Source organism: Myxocyprinus asiaticus, chromosome 18 (genome assembly GCF_019703515.2).
Source record: "Myxocyprinus asiaticus isolate MX2 ecotype Aquarium Trade chromosome 18, UBuf_Myxa_2, whole genome shotgun sequence".
Lineage (NCBI taxonomy): Eukaryota > Metazoa > Chordata > Actinopteri > Cypriniformes > Catostomidae > Myxocyprinus > Myxocyprinus asiaticus.
The window spans coordinates 16,979,660-16,999,388 of record NC_059361.1 but is presented as its reverse complement, the minus strand read 5'-3'; the positions used below and the strand labels follow the sequence as shown (position 1 = coordinate 16,999,388).

The 19,729-nt window shown below is 39.0% G+C and overlaps 1 protein-coding gene across 1 annotated transcript in view; it reads right to left on the bottom strand.

Moving 5' to 3' along the window:
• Window positions 1-2,731: 2,731 nt before the first annotated feature.
• The window catches only part of LOC127456361 (protein mono-ADP-ribosyltransferase TIPARP-like), a 33,438-nt gene continuing 16,440 nt past the window's right edge, over window positions 2,732-19,729 (bottom strand). The window contains exons 3-6 of the mRNA XM_051724807.1: window positions 13,575-13,761; window positions 12,165-12,352; window positions 8,613-8,888; window positions 2,732-3,739 (exon numbers count right to left, since the gene is read on the bottom strand). Coding sequence (XP_051580767.1) covers window positions 3,292-3,739; window positions 8,613-8,888; window positions 12,165-12,352; window positions 13,575-13,761 — 1,099 coding nt within the window. The 3' untranslated portion in view covers window positions 2,732-3,291. The remainder of the gene's footprint in view (window positions 3,740-8,612; window positions 8,889-12,164; window positions 12,353-13,574; window positions 13,762-19,729) is intronic.

Below are 19,729 nucleotides of genomic sequence, written 5' to 3'. Positions count from 1 at the left end.
AGAATATTTTATCTAATTAATGCCAGTGTAACATAACAAAATACTGTAATAAATGTACACAAAATGAATAAACAATTAAAAATATAAAAAAGTTTGCTAGATTTATGGTGCTTAAAGTAAAATTCCGGGTTCAATACTAGTTAAGCTCAATCGACATCATTTGTGGCAAAATGCTGATTAACACAAAAATTCATTTCGACTCGTACCCCCTTATCTTTATTAAAAAAATAAAAATAAAAGCGAAAATCTGGGTTACAGAGTGGCACTTACAATGGAAGTGAATGGGGGCAAGTCCATAAATGTTAAAATACTCACTGTTTCAGAAGTATAGCCACAAGACAAACAATATGCTTGTTTAATTGATTTTAGTGTGAAAAAAAAAACACTTACCAACCTTTCTGTGTAAAACCTCTGACGCAACCCATAAAATTACGATTTGAAACAAAATCTCCCAAAACAAATTTACAGCACAAAAAAATATGCGAGTTTGAACAGAGTTAATTTATTAATGTCTTAATGTGCTTTTCAAAAATGATAAGCTTCACATTTCTGCCTTTAAACCCTCCAAATATTGGCCCCATTAACATCCATTGTAAGTGCCTCACTAAAACCTCGATTTTTGCCTTTTTTTTTTTTTTTTTTTTTAAGGAAAAGGAGGGACAAGTCTAATTCATTTTAGTTGTAATCAACATTATGCCACAAATGCTATCAATTGAGCTTAACTTGTATTAAACCCTGAATATCCCTTTAATAAGGCGAAAATGCATCATCAAGGCAATGAAAAGGATCCATTGGAAGTCTACACTTTGGTAGCAGTTTAAAGGTGTAAAATCACTGTGAACCCGTATTCTGATTTGCTTATTTCAGATCTAATTTTCTAATTTGGCCCATGATAGTTAAATCCTCACCTGCACTGTCATTAAGCAGGACAACTTTTTGTCTTTGGGGGTCTTTTGAACTTCATCACACAAGTGCAGAAGCTAAAAAGCATCCTCACAGTTTTACATAGAACAAAATTAATTTCAACTGATTGGTTGAGGTTTATTTACTTACTAGACAAAGTTTTTTTTTTTTTTTAGGAAAAAACTAGTATTTCTTGTAGTGACTATTAAAGAGTACTTGGAGAGAGGAACGGCAATGGACCTAATCGACAATTTCTTAAGTTCCTGTCTGCAGGGTCACATCCCAGCAGGTTGTAATCAGTGACTTTCCTCAAGGGGGTATCGTACTTGCTTTCCCTCCGCTGACTGTTCTTTCCATTTTTCCCCCTGCCTTGGTTGTTCCAGCCCCCAGGACACCAAACGATAAGGACTGTATGCCAGAGATAATTCCACAAGGGCAGTGAGGCAGACAAACGGCACCTGGCTTTTGTATGGGTTCCAGAGATGTTTGTGAAGAGAAGTGACAGCAAAAAACCTCCATAAAAATAATTAATATTCCATAAAAATGTGCCTTTACATTCATCTACAGCACTGGATATCTGTCAGACCCTCGCCATCTGACAGTAATACCATAGACTGACCCAACACAGATCAGTCACCTGGATCATTCTGTAATACTGAGAATGACATATCACAACAGAAGGGCAAAGACTGGTATAGTCCAGAACGAAAAAACAGATAAAGGTTGGACTGGGGGTTGGGGAGGGCATTTTCAGGGATATCAGCAGAGACTTCGAGGGATTTGTGCCTGCTGTTGTTTCCTAAAGTGGTCGGATCCAGGGTGGGTGTTCCTGTGCTGCCTCCTTTCTCTCTCTGGTGCTCTGGGATTCATTAAGCATGGAGCTTAGGAACCCAGAGCCTCCTGGGGAGCCAGGGAAAGAGGCCGAGAATGGTGTCAGTTAAGAGAGAAAGAGAGAGAGATATAGTTGAGAGGGGACTTTTAGAGAACAAGCTTGAAGAGAAATGTAAGCAAATCTTATTCCAGGGTCGGCCAATAAGAGTGAACTGTTCCATCTGTAACAAGTAAATTAGCTGCCTGAAATATCACCAAACATACTAGTAGTGTTTCACTTGTTAAATTCCTTTCACATGACTCACGTCAGGGCTTAAACCACCTCTCAAGAAGTGTCATGTGCCTCATTGACCTCAACAAGAAAAGGCGTTTTTACAAGGATGTCGCATCTCGATACTGATTTTATACCATGCATTGCTGTTTCTCTGAATATCATGATATGCCTTTGACATTGTGTAGTACAACTCAATGTATCTGGATCAGTCTCTCTTCCATCTTGTGTTGATTTTCGTTTTGGCACCGCCCATGTATTTACATGTCATGCAAATTGTTTGTTAATCATTGGGTGCTCTTCAAATTATCAGAGGCAAACTGAGTCAACATTGAAATTGTATGAACTGTTGAACTTTGAGCTTGACCTGAGCACAATAAAAACGTAAGGAAAAATTATACTTCTGTTTTCAACGTACTGGTACATCTCTGCACATTGCATGTGACACAAATTTCGTCATCAGCACAGTTCGCACAGACTGTCCACATGCCCAGTTTTTCAAGACAGGCGGACAACCTGTGCACGTCGTCTGCACATGCGCCTGCTGTTGACTGTAAAAGCATCACATATCAGTCAAGGGTTCACGGTCAAGAGAGTACACTTTGAAAAGCTAGAGTGCTTGACTGCACGGGACGTAACGACACGTGGAAAAACAAAGTATTCCCTAGCCTTTATGCCATATAAACAACCACCACTTCACATTAAAGTTTTCTTTAAATTGTTTTTATTTACTCATTGTTACATTGACTAACATAAATAAACAATTTATTTATGAACAAAAGGCACACAGTTCAAATATAAACAAGGAGAACGTATTTACAACTTCGCACAAATTAAGTATAGAACGGTAATGGCAGCAATGAGTCTTTTGGGAAAAAAAAAATTAATGTAAAGCTGCAACAACAGCCTCAAGTTCAAGTGGCAAGCCATCTACAGGCTTCTTTAAAACACGGATTCCTATCCATGACCCACAGCAGAGATTCGTCCGCACACATGATTTACACACTAAACTGTCCAGCACAGAATAGGGATGATCACAATCCCCATTTGTATTCACCAGGGGCATGAGAAGATGGGCACTAAATGGTCACACATAAACCCTCACACACAGCAGGACTGAGGGCGGGAAACTGTTTGGTAATCCCACGCTCTCAATATCCCAACGTATTCCATATGGTCCATGAGTTCCATTCAGAGTGCAGGCGCACAGCCACTCCTCTCCCTTTTCTAACTGGATGATCAGGCCCATAGATCTCGTGTACAGCTATCCACACGTACCACGCTCTTCAAATAGCCACTGTATTGCCTACTTCTTCATACTGAATGATGAAGTAAGGAAAACTCTGATCATCGTTAAAGATAACAAAAATCTGCGGGTCCATCCAGTTGTCTACACAAGAGTCGAAGAGGTCGCTGGAGGGGTCTCTTGGATTCAGAGGGGGTGGTCGGCGCATGGAAGGGTTGCCCAGCGTGAACTTGCCCGTCAAGACTTTGGCCAGGAACATGTAGTGCACGCCACGGGGCGAGCGCTTAGAGAAGTTGTGGGAGTAGATGGCCTTGCGTGCGAAGTAGCTTCCCTGGCCGAACATGGTAGCGTGTTTGCCGCAGACACGAGGGTCGAAGTTGTGCTTGCAGATGCCCTCCACCACATCTTGAGACGTGCCGTGGAAGAGGTGCCGCTCATTCAGCATGCGGTCCATCTCTGACATGTGCCGTGACATGTACTCCTTCTTCCTGTTGGGAGAAAAAAGAGAGAAACGACATTTCAATAAAACATGCTCATCAAAAACCAAGAGCAACTGAGTTAATCAGACAAAAGCAAAGACAGAAGTCTGAATCTGGGAACATGTGCATGACAGCTAGGGTCTTAAATTGACATAAATAAAACAGTTGGCTGGAAACTTCATTGTGAACCGCAACATAGTACATGGTTTACATTGAATTGTAAGAACTTTTTCTACTAAATAACACATCTGTCGTGACTTGTGCATCGGTAACACAATACAATAAGACTGTATTCCTTGAAATAAGTTACTACATTAGTTAACATGAACTAACAATGAGCAACACTTTTACAGCACTTATTAATCTTGGTTAGTGTTAATTTCTGTAAATACTAATACATTTTTAGCATTAAAAGTTGTATGTTAATATTAGTTAATGCATTATGAACAATGAACAATTGTATCTTTATAAATAAACATTAACCGACATTAATAAATGCTGTAAAAATATATTGTTCATTGTTATTTCATAATTTGCTAAATATTAACAAATAGAACCTTTAATAAAGTGTTATCTGCGCGTCCTCTAAATTTTTCCTACCAGGAAACAATCAGAAGTTTATCTATAATGCTATTTGATGACACAAATGTGGAATACTCTTCGCATTAAGCCAACAAAATGAAAATATGGGGAACAAAATCACTATGGGTCTTCTTAATGTTTTTGTGACAGGTACAGTTTCACAGAAAGATGAAGACTTGTATATGATGCTGCGAGTGACACAATAACCGCGTTTCCACTGTCGGGCCAAATGAGGGTGTACAAATGCGTGCCAGGGCCAGTTGCGTTCCCACTGTCACTTCCGGGGTTTCATCATGCCTCCTCTGGGATTCCTCAGGGCCAACGGCCAAGCACCTTTAGCTGGTCGATTACCTTTGGCCAAAAAAGAAAAAAAAGGCCAACTGGGGATCAACTGAAGAGGGAGGCTTCCCTCTTGCTTGTGAAATGGGCAGGGTGTGTCACGTTGGCACAAGGGTGGCGTATTAAGGGCGGGTTTTAGGGCAACGCTGCGGGGCTATTGCCCTGATGGTGGGAATGCAGATCGATTTTGGTCTCACGGCTTGAGGTCTGACCAGTTGATAGGCCTGGCTCGTACTGGCCCGATAGTGGAAACACAGCTAATGAGAGGAAAAGACAGCTAAATGATTCTTTGTGATAGGGACAAATATCTAATGCAATTTTTTTTTTTTTTATGTAATGTTTTCTCAATGGACCTTGGCGACAACTGCAGCATGAAAACTACGTCTAAAAACAACTTTCTTGCTTTTGTCAGAGCCAGCTGCCCTCAAAAAAGCAAGACAACAGGCCAAACTTCAGAGCGCTCAGACTGTCATCTGGTCAAGTGGAAACAGAAGTGAGAGAGTACAGAAAGTGTGAGTGAACACATAAGCGCCAGGGACCTGAGTGAACCCAGTCAGCAACAGGGCTCCATTGGCCTGAGTCTGTGCCTCTATTGTTGTGGGTAGAGGAGATGAGAGGTCAGCCTGTCTGAAAGGAACTCTCTGATCAGTCGTGTCCTCACCGTGACACTGCCTGATCCCTACTGACCTCCACTGACATAACGGCCACAGACCAGGCCCTGTCGTCACAGCCACCGCCTTATCCCTCACACATACATGCTCAAACCCACATTGCCTAGAAGCAGTGACTCCATATGCATCAGTGTTGTCGTCTCTACTCATGTTTTTTCAGCTTCTCCTTTCATCTCTCACTAAGCTCTTTTTCATCAGTTCACTCAGTCTGTTTTGTTCTTTCTTTTACCGATGTAAACAAATACTCTTTCATGCTTTCCCAATGACATTCTCTCAATCTCCCTCACTAGCTTGTTGGCCAACACCCTTGAAACACTCAGAACTATTGTAAATAAAACCTTCACCTGCAGCATATTATATATCAGATCATCTCTCTTTCCCAGGCTACCCTGCTGAGAAGACCAGCTAACATCAGCATGAGTTTATCCATGCTGGTTCAGGCTGGTTTGGTGCTGTTCACCAGAAAAAATGGCTGGTCAACCAGCATGGTCCTTCTGGTAAAGCTGGTTGACCAAGGAAGTCTAGCTAGTAAAGGGGCCCTCAACACTGAATGTTTTTTGCATTTGTCCATGCAGTTTTTCAATTGTTTTTCTACACTACCTTGGCAAAGAATTTGCATACTCTAATATTTCATTGGACCACCTTTAGCTTTGATTATGGCACGCATTCTTTGTGACATTGTTTCGACAACCTTATGCAACGTCACAACATTTATTTCCGTCCAGAGTTGCATTAATTTTTGGCCAAGATCTTGTATTGATGATGGGAGAGTCGAACCACTCCATAAAGTCCTCTCCAGCACATCCGAAAACTTTCAATTGGGTTAAGGTCAGGACTCTGTGGTGGCCAATTCATGTGTGAAAATGATTCCTCATGCTCCCTAAACCACTCTTTCACAATTTGAGCCCAATGAATCTTGGCATTGTCATCCTGGAATATGCCTGTGCCATCAGGGAAGAAAAAATCCATTGATGGGATAACCTGGTCATTCAGTACATTCAGGTAGTCAGCTGACTTCATTTTATTGCCGCATAATGTTGCTGAGCCTAGACCTGACCAAGTGAAGCAACCTCAGATCATAACACTGACTCCAGATGCTTGTATGGTGGGCACTATGCATGATGGGTGCATCACTTCATGCGCTTCCCTTCTTACCCTGACGCGTCCATCAGTTTGGTCAATCAAATCTGGACTCATCAGACCACATGACCTTTTTCTATTGCTCCACAGTCCAATCTTTATGCTCCCTAGCAAATTGAAGTTGTTTTTCCGATTAGCCTCACTAATAAGTGGCATTCTTGTGGCCACACAGCTGTTTAGTCCCAATCCTGTAAGTTCTCGTCGCATTGTGCGTGTGGAAATACTCTTACTTTCACTATTAAACATAGCCGTGAGTTCTACTGTTGATTTTTTATGATGTGACTTCACCAAGTGTTTTAGTGATCTCCTATCATGATCATTCAAGATTTTTTCCGACCCCATTTTGTCCTCGAAGCTGACGGTTCACCAATATCCTTCCAGGTTTTAATAATGCGTTGGACAGTTCTTAACCCAATTCCAGTGATTTAAGCAATCTCCTTAGTTGTTTTAATTTGCTTGATGTGAGTTCAGAATGACCGTTTTCTTACACCTTTCAGCCCTCCGACAGTGGAAGATAAAGTCTATGATGGTAATAGGGTGTAGGGATGATCACTTCTGAATGGAATGCACCCATATGTCAAGTATATGTTACAGGGCATCCAAAGCAGTGCAAACCTCTTTTAATATAATACAGACATTGGCTTTACTCACCCAAAGAGATACGCTAAGGTGCGGAAACACGAACCGGGTGCGAGCCACCTCAGTGCGATAAGGTATTAAATGTCTAGTGCAAATCAGGGATGCTTGAGCATTTTGAGCGCTTTAAAACAGGACGGAGGTCCTCTTCAAGAGTCTCGCTCTCCGACCTTTTTATGCTTCAATACAGGACGTTTCGCTGCCCTCAAAAATACAGGACAATAGGTATCCTGTGTGGCAAAATATGGGACGTCCCGGCTAAAACGGGACAGTTGAAAATCCTAGCTGCAACAAACATTGCATATGCCACCCCTCTCGTTTTTTAAGCCATTGTCTATGATGAATGTGTTCATATTTGGATACTGTCCTCAGGAAAAACATCCATTGCTAAACTCTCACGCATGGTAAACATATGCAAGTTTGCATGTGCAACTAGTGTGGACATGCTAACAAAAACGACTGCAGTCTGAACAGAAAAAAATCTGATCTGCCCACATATAACCTGCAGTTTGAACATTCAGTCTAAAAAAATCAGATTTGAGAAAAAATCAGATTATTCCTGCAGTGTGAACAAAGTCTTAGTAGCATTTAAACAAGATATCATTGAACATACTTTTACATTCAGCTTTGCTCTAAGAGTTATGTGTGATTTCCAAACGTCAAGCAAAAAAGCATACTGTTGTTGTCGTTTTACATGCTGATCAGACAGACCTTTCTTGTCTAAGTGGGTTATACTTGGCCAGAATAAGCTACCATATGAAATGTGGACTGATATGCTGATAGTCAAAAGTCTGTCCATGCTACACTACAAAAACTCAAAAAATAGATTTCCAAACATGCCACATTTCTACATTTCCAAACATGTCTACTGCGCATTTACAGACAGGAATCACTCCTGCAATGCATTATTAGACAAATTTAACTCCAAGATATTCAAGGATTGGCTAATCAACTTCATGCTTAAGATAGCACTGAAGAGGCACGCACACACAAACACACCTCAATGAGTAAGCAGCAACTCTTTCCCCATCCTACCCATTTCTGTGACCTATTGCCCGTAGCTGAGAAATAAATCTTGTTTCCATGACAATAGCTTATTAAAAAACACCCACGACATGGCCCTAGCACCTCTTCCTCCCGCACACACTTCCTCTACATGCATTTCACACGCTGAGAAGTTCACCTCACGCACTCACCGCAAAAACATCTGTTTCCGACCAACAAAAACTTGTTAAGAACCGTTAAAGTGGTTGACACCTAGCAGCAGCAAGACAAACAACATCAAAGCTTCTTAGTCTTGCTTGCACTTATAGCCCAAACTTTCAGTGCATGGGTGCGGTCAAATCTTCATTTTACAGATGTTTACATCTTGTTCCTGATAACCTTTTATTTTTTTATTCATCCAGTTCGTAATCTCAGGTGTTTACTAAATACTGTTTTGGCTCCAAATAAATAGTCTAAACAACTTTGAACAGAACAACATTTTTAGATGTATTGAAAATGTTCTACCACACCTTTTGTACTTCTCCCAGAGGAACGGGTTCTGGACACGGAGGATCTTAAGTATGCGGAATTTGGTCTCGGAAACGGTCTTGTGAAAGAGGCTATAGACGGTCCGGTAACTGCGGTCATCCCGGGAGACAGGCACCTGCAGGAAGTCCTGACTGCCATTCATGGGTAACCAGGTCTCAGGGTACACTTTGGAGGGAGTGCTTGATGTAGGAGAGAGAGGCTGGCTTCCAGAACTTTCCAAGGAGGAGAGAAATGCTGAGGAAAGGCCACCGAGAGTCCTAGAGAAGAGAGCAAATGGTGTCATTAAGAGATGACTATTTGATAAAATATGTGGAAATTAAATTACAAAATATCACCAGACAACATGAATGTCAATTTGTGGAATTAAGAATGTGTAATTTACAGAGAAATTTGAAAGACACTGAATAGTATGCATTCATATCTTTGTGGACTGACTGTAGCAGAGGAAAATCCAGTCTGAGGTTGCTACAGTGTAACAAGACTGAGGATTAAATAAAGGTGCTAAATGTGATATAAGGAGTGGCCAAAAAGACAAAGAGTAACATTTTGGTTTTGTTTATGTTCATTTCAGGAACTAAGGATGTTTTTGATGAAACTTATTTCTGTTTGTAACCACATTTCCTTTACAAAAATGCTTGTCTCAAAGTTTAGTTTTAAGCTTTAATACTATGAATAATTAGAATTACTGTATCTACAGCCAACATTAGATTTTGTTTTCCTTTGTTTAATTCATAGATAATGTCGTGGAATATCAAATGTACTGTTACTTCTGTACCAAATCAATACTAAAATGTAAAAAATGTAACCAGTACCAGTCTTTCACCTTAGTCTAAAACATAAGTCATTATTTTTTACCACATGCTGTTTATTATTAGTATGTAGGCAATAGAGTTTCAACAACGACAGTCACAAACAAATTACATTGTTAGACTTTACAATGGCCATAAACAAGTGTGAATGTCCTATGTTGTGATTTTTTTGTATTTTTTCTAATCTAAAACAAAAATGTAAGTAGTTACACATTTGACAGATTTTAGTTTTTGCTTTTCAATTTCTGAATGCTAACTTGAATACTTTTAAATATCTGTATCTTTGTTCTATTGTTTTTATGTGGTCTATTGTTTGTAATATGTTTATTTATTTTTCCCTTTTGCTGTGGTTTCGAAATTTGCACTGAAAATTTTGAAATTTTACTGGCCGACAACAGAACACGTTGGTATTGTGACAACTATTATGCAGAAATTGCATTGTATTCAAATGCAAAGAGTGCTATATTGTCCTATTAAAGGTAAACTGTCCTGTGAGAAAGTTAAGTTTAAACTTTGAGTATTGTTTATGACAGCCTGATTGGCCTGGCAGTCATTGCAAAATGGAGGTTCAGGCCTCAGTCTTGTGACTGAACATCTCATTTGATTCCTAGCAGGTAGACGTGATCAGTCAGCATGACTAATTCCCTGTCCTTGCTTGGAATTGCAGCAATTTATTGCCCATATGTTTCTGAGAGTCACTGAGCAAGAATGAGGAAAAGTGACAAAAAAGGACAGAGCAAAAGAGTTCAGAAGAGATAGCAAGATGGCTAGATAAGCAAACACTCTTGGGAAACCAACTGTTAAGGGTTTGTTTGTTTGGGAGTGTTAGTGTGTGTGTATTAGAGGGTGATTTATTCTGCTTGCTGAGCATTAACTCAGCTGGTGCAGGCAACAGTTCGACCAAATTGTCAATCGTGCTAATGAGTTCCACCTCGGCGTTCAGGACAATGTGTTCCTGACGCTGCAGGAGCCTTTAGATGGGTGGACCAGTGTTGCAGTGGCCTCTACCTGATAAGGGGAGCCAAATGATGGGGATGGGATAGATTCCAACCCATTAAATGCTGGAGAGGTGGGGTCTACGGCTGGACACAATGACCCAATTGAAAGGGAAAAATGAAAACAGGGCGGAAGAGATTCAAAACTGCTGTTCAGTTAAAAAAATGTAGCCTACATTCTGCATTCAGACTGATTATTTAAGGGGTATTTACATAAGACGTGTACTTGTGTTCAACAACAGCTAGCTGGAGTGCAACTGAATGAAACTAAATGCAGGGGTAAAATGATTTTTTCTAAATAACTTTTATTTATTTTTCTATTAACTTGACACAACATTTTAAAAACACATCGTTTGTGGTGGGATGTAAAGCAATGTAAAAGACGTCCTTCTGAATGCTTATGGCTGTAGTTGTTGCTTTAAAGGCAACAAATTTAAAGACAACTTTCCCCAGAGTAAACGGCTAAAGTACAGCATGTTGTTAGCACTCTTTTTAAAGCATCACAGCTAAAAGTATAAAAACTAAAAAGAAATGTAAGAAATAAATCTAGATAAACTTGTCTACCATTGTGACCCATCCACATATAAGATAAAAGGCAGGACAGGAAAATCTGGATACTGAAATCTGGTATTGAAATCTGACTTCCAAATGGTCACGTTTTACAATCTTTCACATAGCTTAACAGGTCTGGAACCAATTTACCCTCCTCCTTTTTCCTCTACCTTTTAAAATCTTTTCATATTCCATTGGACAACAGATGATCGATGTAACAGAGCTTTCTCTCCTTTTGAGAATTATGATAGACTAGTCTGCCACTTTCGGTTTTACAGGCAGGAGTCCATGTTCTATCTTAAGATGAGTAGGAATAATATGTTTCAGAAAAGTATTTTGGAGGCACAAGCAGTACTTTAGTCAACTAAAAAGAGATACACTCTTTAAAACCTTCACTGATATGAATAGTACAGAGTCCAATATGTTCTTGGTGAGAATTTAATTTCTTTTGTGAGTTATCTTGTGGTTTCGGAAAATGTCCAGTGGAAACAAGGCTTTGTATATGACTCTTTTCATGTTTTTACAACTGAAGGCGTTTTGAGGAAGAACCCTGCCTTTAACAAGAATGGTTGCGATCAGGAACAAGTTTGTTATGCAAGGCTCAACAATAAAGAGAACTTCTCCAATTTCTCCAATTGGGCCAGTGCTGCACTGTCACTACATCTTGTGTTCGTTGATCGTGTTTATGGCAACATTAACATTTGGTTTTGTGTGATGTATAATTGTTGTGAATTCTACTGATCTGAATATGTTCCCAAAGGCAAGGTATGTAGCTGGCTAGATAAGCATCAGTTAGAATGGGTTGATAATTAGAAACAAATCATTCATGTGTTTTAGAGTATACCACTGTTTTCCAAGCAAAACTTTGTGTATGAATTTATAGCTGTCATGAAGTTTTACGTTATAGCAGTATAATTTCCAGTTATTATTGCAATTTAAAAACATAATATTTGTACAAACTTAATGTTGTAAAGTTTTTTTTTTTTTTTTTTTTTAAATGGAGTCTGAAAATGTTGGCAGGGCAAGAACAAATCTGAACTACTAGTCCAAATGGACCAGCAGAAAAAAAAAAACTTATTGTTGAGCACTGTGTGGGATATTTAATGAGAAAGCTGGGGTGTCTGACGAAAGATTTGGTTGGTAGACAATAGATGGGTTGTTTTTGAAAGATACTCACTGGAGGTAAGGCGTGAGCATAATGGAGGACCTGAACAGCGGCCGTTTCTTGATTTGTCGTCGGAAACCGAAAACGGCATTTTGTTGGAAGCCCTCGTGAATGTTTAATATGTACTGGTTCTGCAGTGTGATGAAACGGACCTCCTTCAGACCTCGGCCACTAGCCTCCTCAATCAACCGAACCACCGGCTATGAGATGGAAAAAGAGAGAGGAAATGAGTTAGACAGAGAAAGAGAGAAAAACAGCACATTTAAATGTGCTCTGACTCCCACTCAATTTATCTGGAGCACTGGTCAGAAAGTATCCATCATAGGAGATTTTCAGAGGAAATAAGAAGCTTTGTTTTCAAAGGAAAGCTTGTGCAATGTTCTGATCTCATGCGCTTGTGAGCAGGACAGGACATCTTCTCTGGTGTGCATAAGCCAGTTTTAGCTCAGACTGCACTCACAAAACAATAACATGTATATTCACTAAGACAAAAACACACAGCACTCTAACTCCAATACCTGAATATCAACCACAAACAGCATTATCCAATGCAGCACAAAGCTACTTAAGTGTGAAATCTGAGAGTTATTTAAAAATACTTGGGGTGATATGGTCAATCACACAAAGAACCTGTCAAGAACATGTCTAGGTCATATTACACCCCAACATTTAAAGATAGAAATAAAAAATATATATTTTGCTTAAAGAAAATGAAGTCTATTCTAGGTCTATTACGATTTGTTTGGCACCATGAAATTATTTGCAAGATAATTTAGCCACCCCTCTCATTACCTTGCAACAAAAACAATGTAATTCTCATTACTGTAATGAGAGAAGAAAAGGTATATTATTTACATTTATGCATTTGGCTGACGCTTTTATCCAAAGCAACTTACAGTGCCCTTATTACAGGGACATTTCCCCTGGAGCAATCTGGAGTTAAGTGCCTTGCTCAAGGACACAATGGTGGTGGCTGTGGGGATTGAACCAACAACGTTCCACTTACCAGTTCAGTGCTTTAGTCCACTACACCACTGAGCTGATTCAATAAAATGAATATAACTGTAGTAATGTGATTGATTTTTTTTATTATTATTATTATTTCATTACAGTAATGAGGATCACCAATGGGAGTAAAGGAACTAAATAAAAACCTTGTAGTTAAAAGGTAGAGTGCATTCCAGTAATGAGAATTAAAAAATTTGCATCATGAAAATTATTTCACAATGCAGAAAAGCTTAATGGTCTTAACAATAAGCTTCATTTTCTTTTGATGTTGGAGTGAAATGTAACCTTGACATGTTTTTGTGAGATTAACATTATTGTGCAGCTTGTAGTCCTGAATCTCTCCTAATTCTTTATTACAAAGTTTTGTTTAATTGGGAAGGAATGGAAAGAATGAATCAGATTGGTGTGCCTCACCTCTGAGTATTCCCTCCAGCCAAAGTTATCTCTACAGTAGTACTTCCACACAGTCAAGCAGTTGGGGGTGGGGTTTGTATTTGTGGGTGTGGCTGTGGAGCTGGAGGGCGTGGACAGACGTCTTACGAGGTCAAATTCCAGGTCACAAACTCGCATGGCACTGAAGTCCAATGTAAACACTCGACCCCTGTGCGTGAAACAAAAAACAAATATAAACAACATAGACTCCCAAACACATGCACACAACAGTCACTTGTGCAGAATAAAAAATGGTTGGTTCAGTTCCAGACAGCTTAATAATAAGCCAATCTGTTCTTGAGTCATAACATCAATAAATTTCCAAGCCCTTTGAATAAGAAAAAACTACTTCTGCCTAATTTAATTTCCACAGAATTCCTTGGGCTTATTAGAAAACCCTCCCATGGTCTTGGTTGATCTTGTGGCCTGACAGTGCCTTGACGTTCAACAAATCCTGGAAAAACCCAATGAGGTGTGAGATTGTCCACCAGACAGAGGGGGGATGGAACGCTGACCCCCTAAATGCCCCCTGTGTGCAAACCCTGGCTTTTTAGGTCACTCTCCAGGGGCGGACAGCTTACTAATAATGGCCTCATCGATCACACTTATTCTCTAACATAAAGAGGATTTGGGGTCAAAGGTGAAACATCTGGGCAGGATGGTGTAATAATGGCCAATCTACTGGGTGGTTAACATTAGGACTGGGCAATATATCAAATATTCACAATATATTCACAATGATTTCGCTGTCAATATAAATGAATAAATATTGAGAAAATCATGATTCTTTTAATGCATTTGTTTCCTAAAGTGACATTTAACTGGTTTTCGGTCCCTCACTGTTTAGTGACTCGCAAGTATAAGAGCGTTTTAAGAGATGTTTAACTGGATCTCTGATTTAAATGGCATTTAAATTGATAAGTTCTATGAATTTCTTGAAAATCAGTTCAAACTGTCCATTTCAATGAATCGATTCAAAACTAATTCAATAATTTGGTTGTGCCACCATTAACTACATTTAGTGTTGAAAACATCGATTAATATTAACTAGACTTTTACTGTCAGTAGAGTTTTATGTCAGTAGGTATTTCATATTTATTCAGAGCAAAATATTGAGACTTATCCTGAATACTTTCAAAAGGCTGAAGAATATCAAGATATCATTTTTTTGCTTATATCGACTAACGCTAGTTCACATATGAGGGAAACAAGCAGATCCACATAAACTCTAAAGGAGGGCTGAACAGGCACAAGATAATCTTCAAGGATAGGAGTGGAAGACGCAATAATTTATATGCTCCATAGCGCTTACACACATCTTGAGAAATCACGAGCAACTGTGAGGATTATGTTTTTTTAATTTTCAAGTGCATTTGACACTATACAGCCATTGAGGATGACGGAGAAGTTATCTACGATGAAGGTGGATCAGAGTATGGTGTCATGGATTGTAGACTATCTCACAGATAGGCCACAGTTTGTTAGACTGCAGGGATGCTCATCGGAGCTGGTACTGAGTAGTACTGGTGCACCGCAGGGGACTGTTCTGTCACCTTTTTTGTTCATTGTATACACTTCTGACTTTCAATATAACTCTGGAGCATTTGCTCAGATGACTCATCCATTGTCGGATGTATTACAGAGGACATGGATGGAGAATATAGAGATCTTATAGGGAACTTTGTAAACTGCTGTGACAGAAACCATCTTCTGTTAAATGCAAAGAAAACTAGGGAGTTGGTGGTTGATTTTAGGTGAAGTAGGCAGCCACCTACTCCTGTCACAATCAGGGGGGAAGGAGTTGAAATTGTCGACAGTTATAAATTCCTAGGGGTGCACCTCAATAACAAACTGGATTGGTCAGATAATACAGAGGCAGTCTATAAGAAAGTGCAAAATAGGTTGTTCTTCCTTAGGAAGTTACGTTTTTTTAATGTGAGTACAAAGCTGTTGCAGATGTTTTATCAATCTATGGTGGCCAGTGTACTTTATTTTGCTGTTTTGTGCTGGGGGAGGCATTGGGACAACTGGGGCAAATAAGATAAACAAACTAGTGAGGAAAGCAAGCTCAGTGGTGGGAATAAAATTGGATAATGTGGAAAGAGTAACTGAGGTGAGGATGAGGGGTTAGCTGGAAGACATTATGGGAAACCCTTCACATCCTCTTTATAAGGATCTAAGGAAACTGAAGAGTAGGTTTAGTCAGAGATATATTCAACCCCGTGCTTCAAAACGTTTAGGAGGGTCTTTTGTGCCATCTGCTATTAGATTATTCAATGCCACTGTTCACAGCATGTCACACTCTATTGATTAAGTGTTAAACATTTTACATTTTAAGTTTTACATTTTATGTTGTTATGTATGTGTGTGGTTTTTTAACTGTGTTTAAAGTGTGTGTTAATGTATATTTATGGATATTTATTTATTATGTATATGTATTACTATTATGTGCTACTGTGTCGGATTGAATTTCTCCTGTGGGGATTAATAAAAGTATATCGTATTGTATCATAAAGTAGATGTGTCTTCTAAGAACAAAGTTTCTAATACCTGAAAACATCTGTTATCAGTGGAAAAATAATAGGTCTCTGTTGGCCATTTTTAATTGGTTAAGTAATCCATCTGATTCCTAAAGAGCCTGCACACACATCCACACACACATTAGCCTATTTCTACGCAAAGCTACGGACACTTACATCATAATCCATCCATTATTAATGCCCATATGGGACCTTGAGGGGGTCAAATACAAGACTGGGCACAAATAACAAATACGCCTAGAACACAGGAACAGATAACAAAGCAGAAAGCAATATGAGAACTGCTAGAAGGGCAGCCGGTCAGATGTTAAAACAGCCAGTTCTCGTCAGTCAGTGCGAATAGACCACTGACGTATATGGAACATGAAACATACAAACAATAACCTCTCTCTCCATCAGACATACAGTACCTGTGATGGCAAGAGACTCAGTGAGGTCAGACAACAGCTGAATGCACTAGACCAAAACTGCCCGACGCACTTAAAATCAGCACTTTGTAACACACCGGAGAGTTCAGAGAGCTAATCTCAGAAGAACACTGTAGGGACGGAGAGCCCTGACAGGATGGGTGGACTGAGGCCTGAGAGAAACACACACAAGCGAACGTGGCAGACAGACGGGTTGTAGACTAAACACTGATTGAGTTAAGCGCACACCAAGGATGATCTCAGCAACCTCACAAATACATACAACCTAAATACAATAAACGGCACTTGTGAGCTTTAACAAGCCCCCAAAACATGACAATAGTAGACTAAACACAAGAGCGCACTCAAAACAATTCATGCTGCAATAAATAAAAAAAATAAAAAATAAAAAAAGAATCAACACATCACACTGCCATGATTTCAGTGCTTTTTATAGACATTGTTTTAACTCTCTTTAAAACCTGAGACAGGACAGTCGACATCTAACAGTATTTTTGGGTGAATCTCATGAAAACTGTCCAGAAATGTCTGGGCCCTAAAATATAAGAAATTACATTCTCCATATAAAAAGCAATTAAGTTTGTTTTTTAAACCACTAAGATTTTTTTGCATTGTGACATTATTTTTATGACATTTAAGCACATTTCCAACCCCTACCCCAATTCTCAGTAGCCATCTGTAATGTGAAAAAAATCTCTCTCATTTCTGCAATGCGAAATTGTTTTATTATTATAACTATAATATCAAATTAAATCTGATTCTCATTGCTGTAATGTGAATTTCTTTTTTAATTCTCACCACCGCAATGTGAAAAAATTTCACTCTCATCTGTAAAGTGAAAAATCTCAATGTTGTAATGCAAACATTTCTCTCTCATTAGCATTGCTGTGTTGTGACAAAATAATTAGATATTATTTAAATTGTAGTGTACAGTTGTAAGTATGTATGCTTGTATTTGCTGCACAAAATGTAATTCATGCAGATTAAAAAACGTGTCTGGACAGGATGGCTTTCATTACAGTTTTACAGTAATGAGAAATACATTTTTTCTAATTAGACTAATGGGAATTGGGGGAAAAGCACTTGATTGCCATGACAATAATGTCACGATACAAAAAAAAACCTCAGTTGTCCTAAAATATAATTTCTTGTTTTTGTTTTCTATGAAGCAATATGAACTGGATGTTTCTTTATGAAATGTACCCATTTAGCAAGTGTGACGATAGGAAACTGATGCAGACTGCAGGTAAAAGCAGATGGTCGCTGTACACAGATAGCAAAATGCAACACATGAGCTGCCTAAACGGGCACGAGAGACAGAAGTGAGACACAGACCGAAAGCAGTCACAATGTCTTTCTGGCTTTGAAATCATGCCAAGAAACACCAAATCTGATCTAAACAAAATGCATGACAAACAAAACCAGGCCCAGACTTCACATCTGTGCAAGAGAGAGAGAGAGAGAGAGAGATGCTTATCATTGCTGTGTTAACTGACCTACTGAATAGAGTCAGCGGATCAAAACACATGTATGCATGAACCAGCTTATACCCAAAGCAAACGTGATCCCTGTGAGTAACACACACACACATGATGTCTGAGAGGGTTTCCCAGCAGTCCTTTCCAAGATTAAGTCCAGTGTGTAAACAGATGTAAACTTGTAGGCGCTTCCCTGAAATCCTCCCAAATCCTTCAGCGTCTACCTGAACACCCCTCGTTCTCTCTTTCATAGCAAAAGACACGCATTGTGTCCTCTCCACTGGAACACCATGGGCTTACACTCATACACACCCAGAATCTCTCTAAAGCAGTGCGTTCAGGACACCCTGTCTTTCACAGACAGTTCCCGGAACACAAACACACATTCTGCCCAAGCAGCCTCGGGCTCAGCCAATAAAAGCCCAACAGAGACCAGAACAAGCCATCAAATACAAAGCACCAGATAATACCAGTCTAGAAGCCAAACTTAAAAACTGCGAAATGTTAATGTTCTTCAGAACACTAAATACAGATTAACGCACACACCCAGTTGCAAGACGACGACATTTTGATTATTTGTGTAATGTTGCGGTGCCTGGAAAAGATTCATTATCCCAGCGGGACAAGCAAACATGGGGAGGATCAAATTGACAGTTCTGGAAAACTCAGAAATGAACCCTATTTTGTCCCGCATGATGGAAACACAGAACATTTATAGAGAGGGAATGCACCTGAAAATGTTATTGCTCATAGATTGCTCATAGGGCTGTGTCCCAATCTAAGGGGGAGAGATTGAAACTGCACCCGGCTGATGCACACTCTGTCACGGGGATGCTCATCCCTCGAGCGCGCACGCTTGCTGCAGCTAGATTATAACGTGATGGCTCGCGACTTATTGAATCAATATGTGTGTCACTGTGCATTTCTTATGGTGAAGAAAATTGGCAATACGCAGCTTTATTAATAAGAGAGAGTTTGTTTTTTGTTTGAGTTAAAGATGGATAAAAGTGAACAAAAAGGTTCGCCCCATTATACACTGCAACACAATATGTTTTGATTTGTTTGTTTTGGCTTGTTTTCCAATATAAATATCTAAAACTCCTTTAAAACAACGTACATTTACTTTAGCAGCTATACTGCAGAAGAAAGAATTGTTATCTGAGAATGTTGAATATAATATTAAAAATACAAATATTTTTAAATATATATATAAAAAAAGATGCATTCACCTGAGAAGCAGCATATAAGATATTTAGACTTGCTTTTAGAGAAAAGATCATGAATATAAGTATATTTTGTCTTTACTGCACTCGCAGAAGTATAACCAAGTGAAACAAATACACGTATATACAAAATACACTTATATTTAAGATTAAGATTTCTCTTAAAGCAAGTCTGAATATCTTAGATGTTGCTTCTCAAGTAAATGTATATTGTTTTAAAGATTTAGACAATTTTAAATGGAAAACAAGAGGATTTTTTTGCAGTTAATTTTGTATTGAATTAAACTTAATAAAAAGTCTTTTTTATCCTTTAATTCAGTGATGTCATTTAAAGGTATTTTTAAAAGATAATTTTGTCCTCTTTATTGTTAGTAAGCCTGTTTAATACAACCTTTTAATTCGGGGCACAAGCTGAATTGTCGGTTAAGAGCTAATGAGTAATTGTTGCAAAAATCACCCGAATAGTCG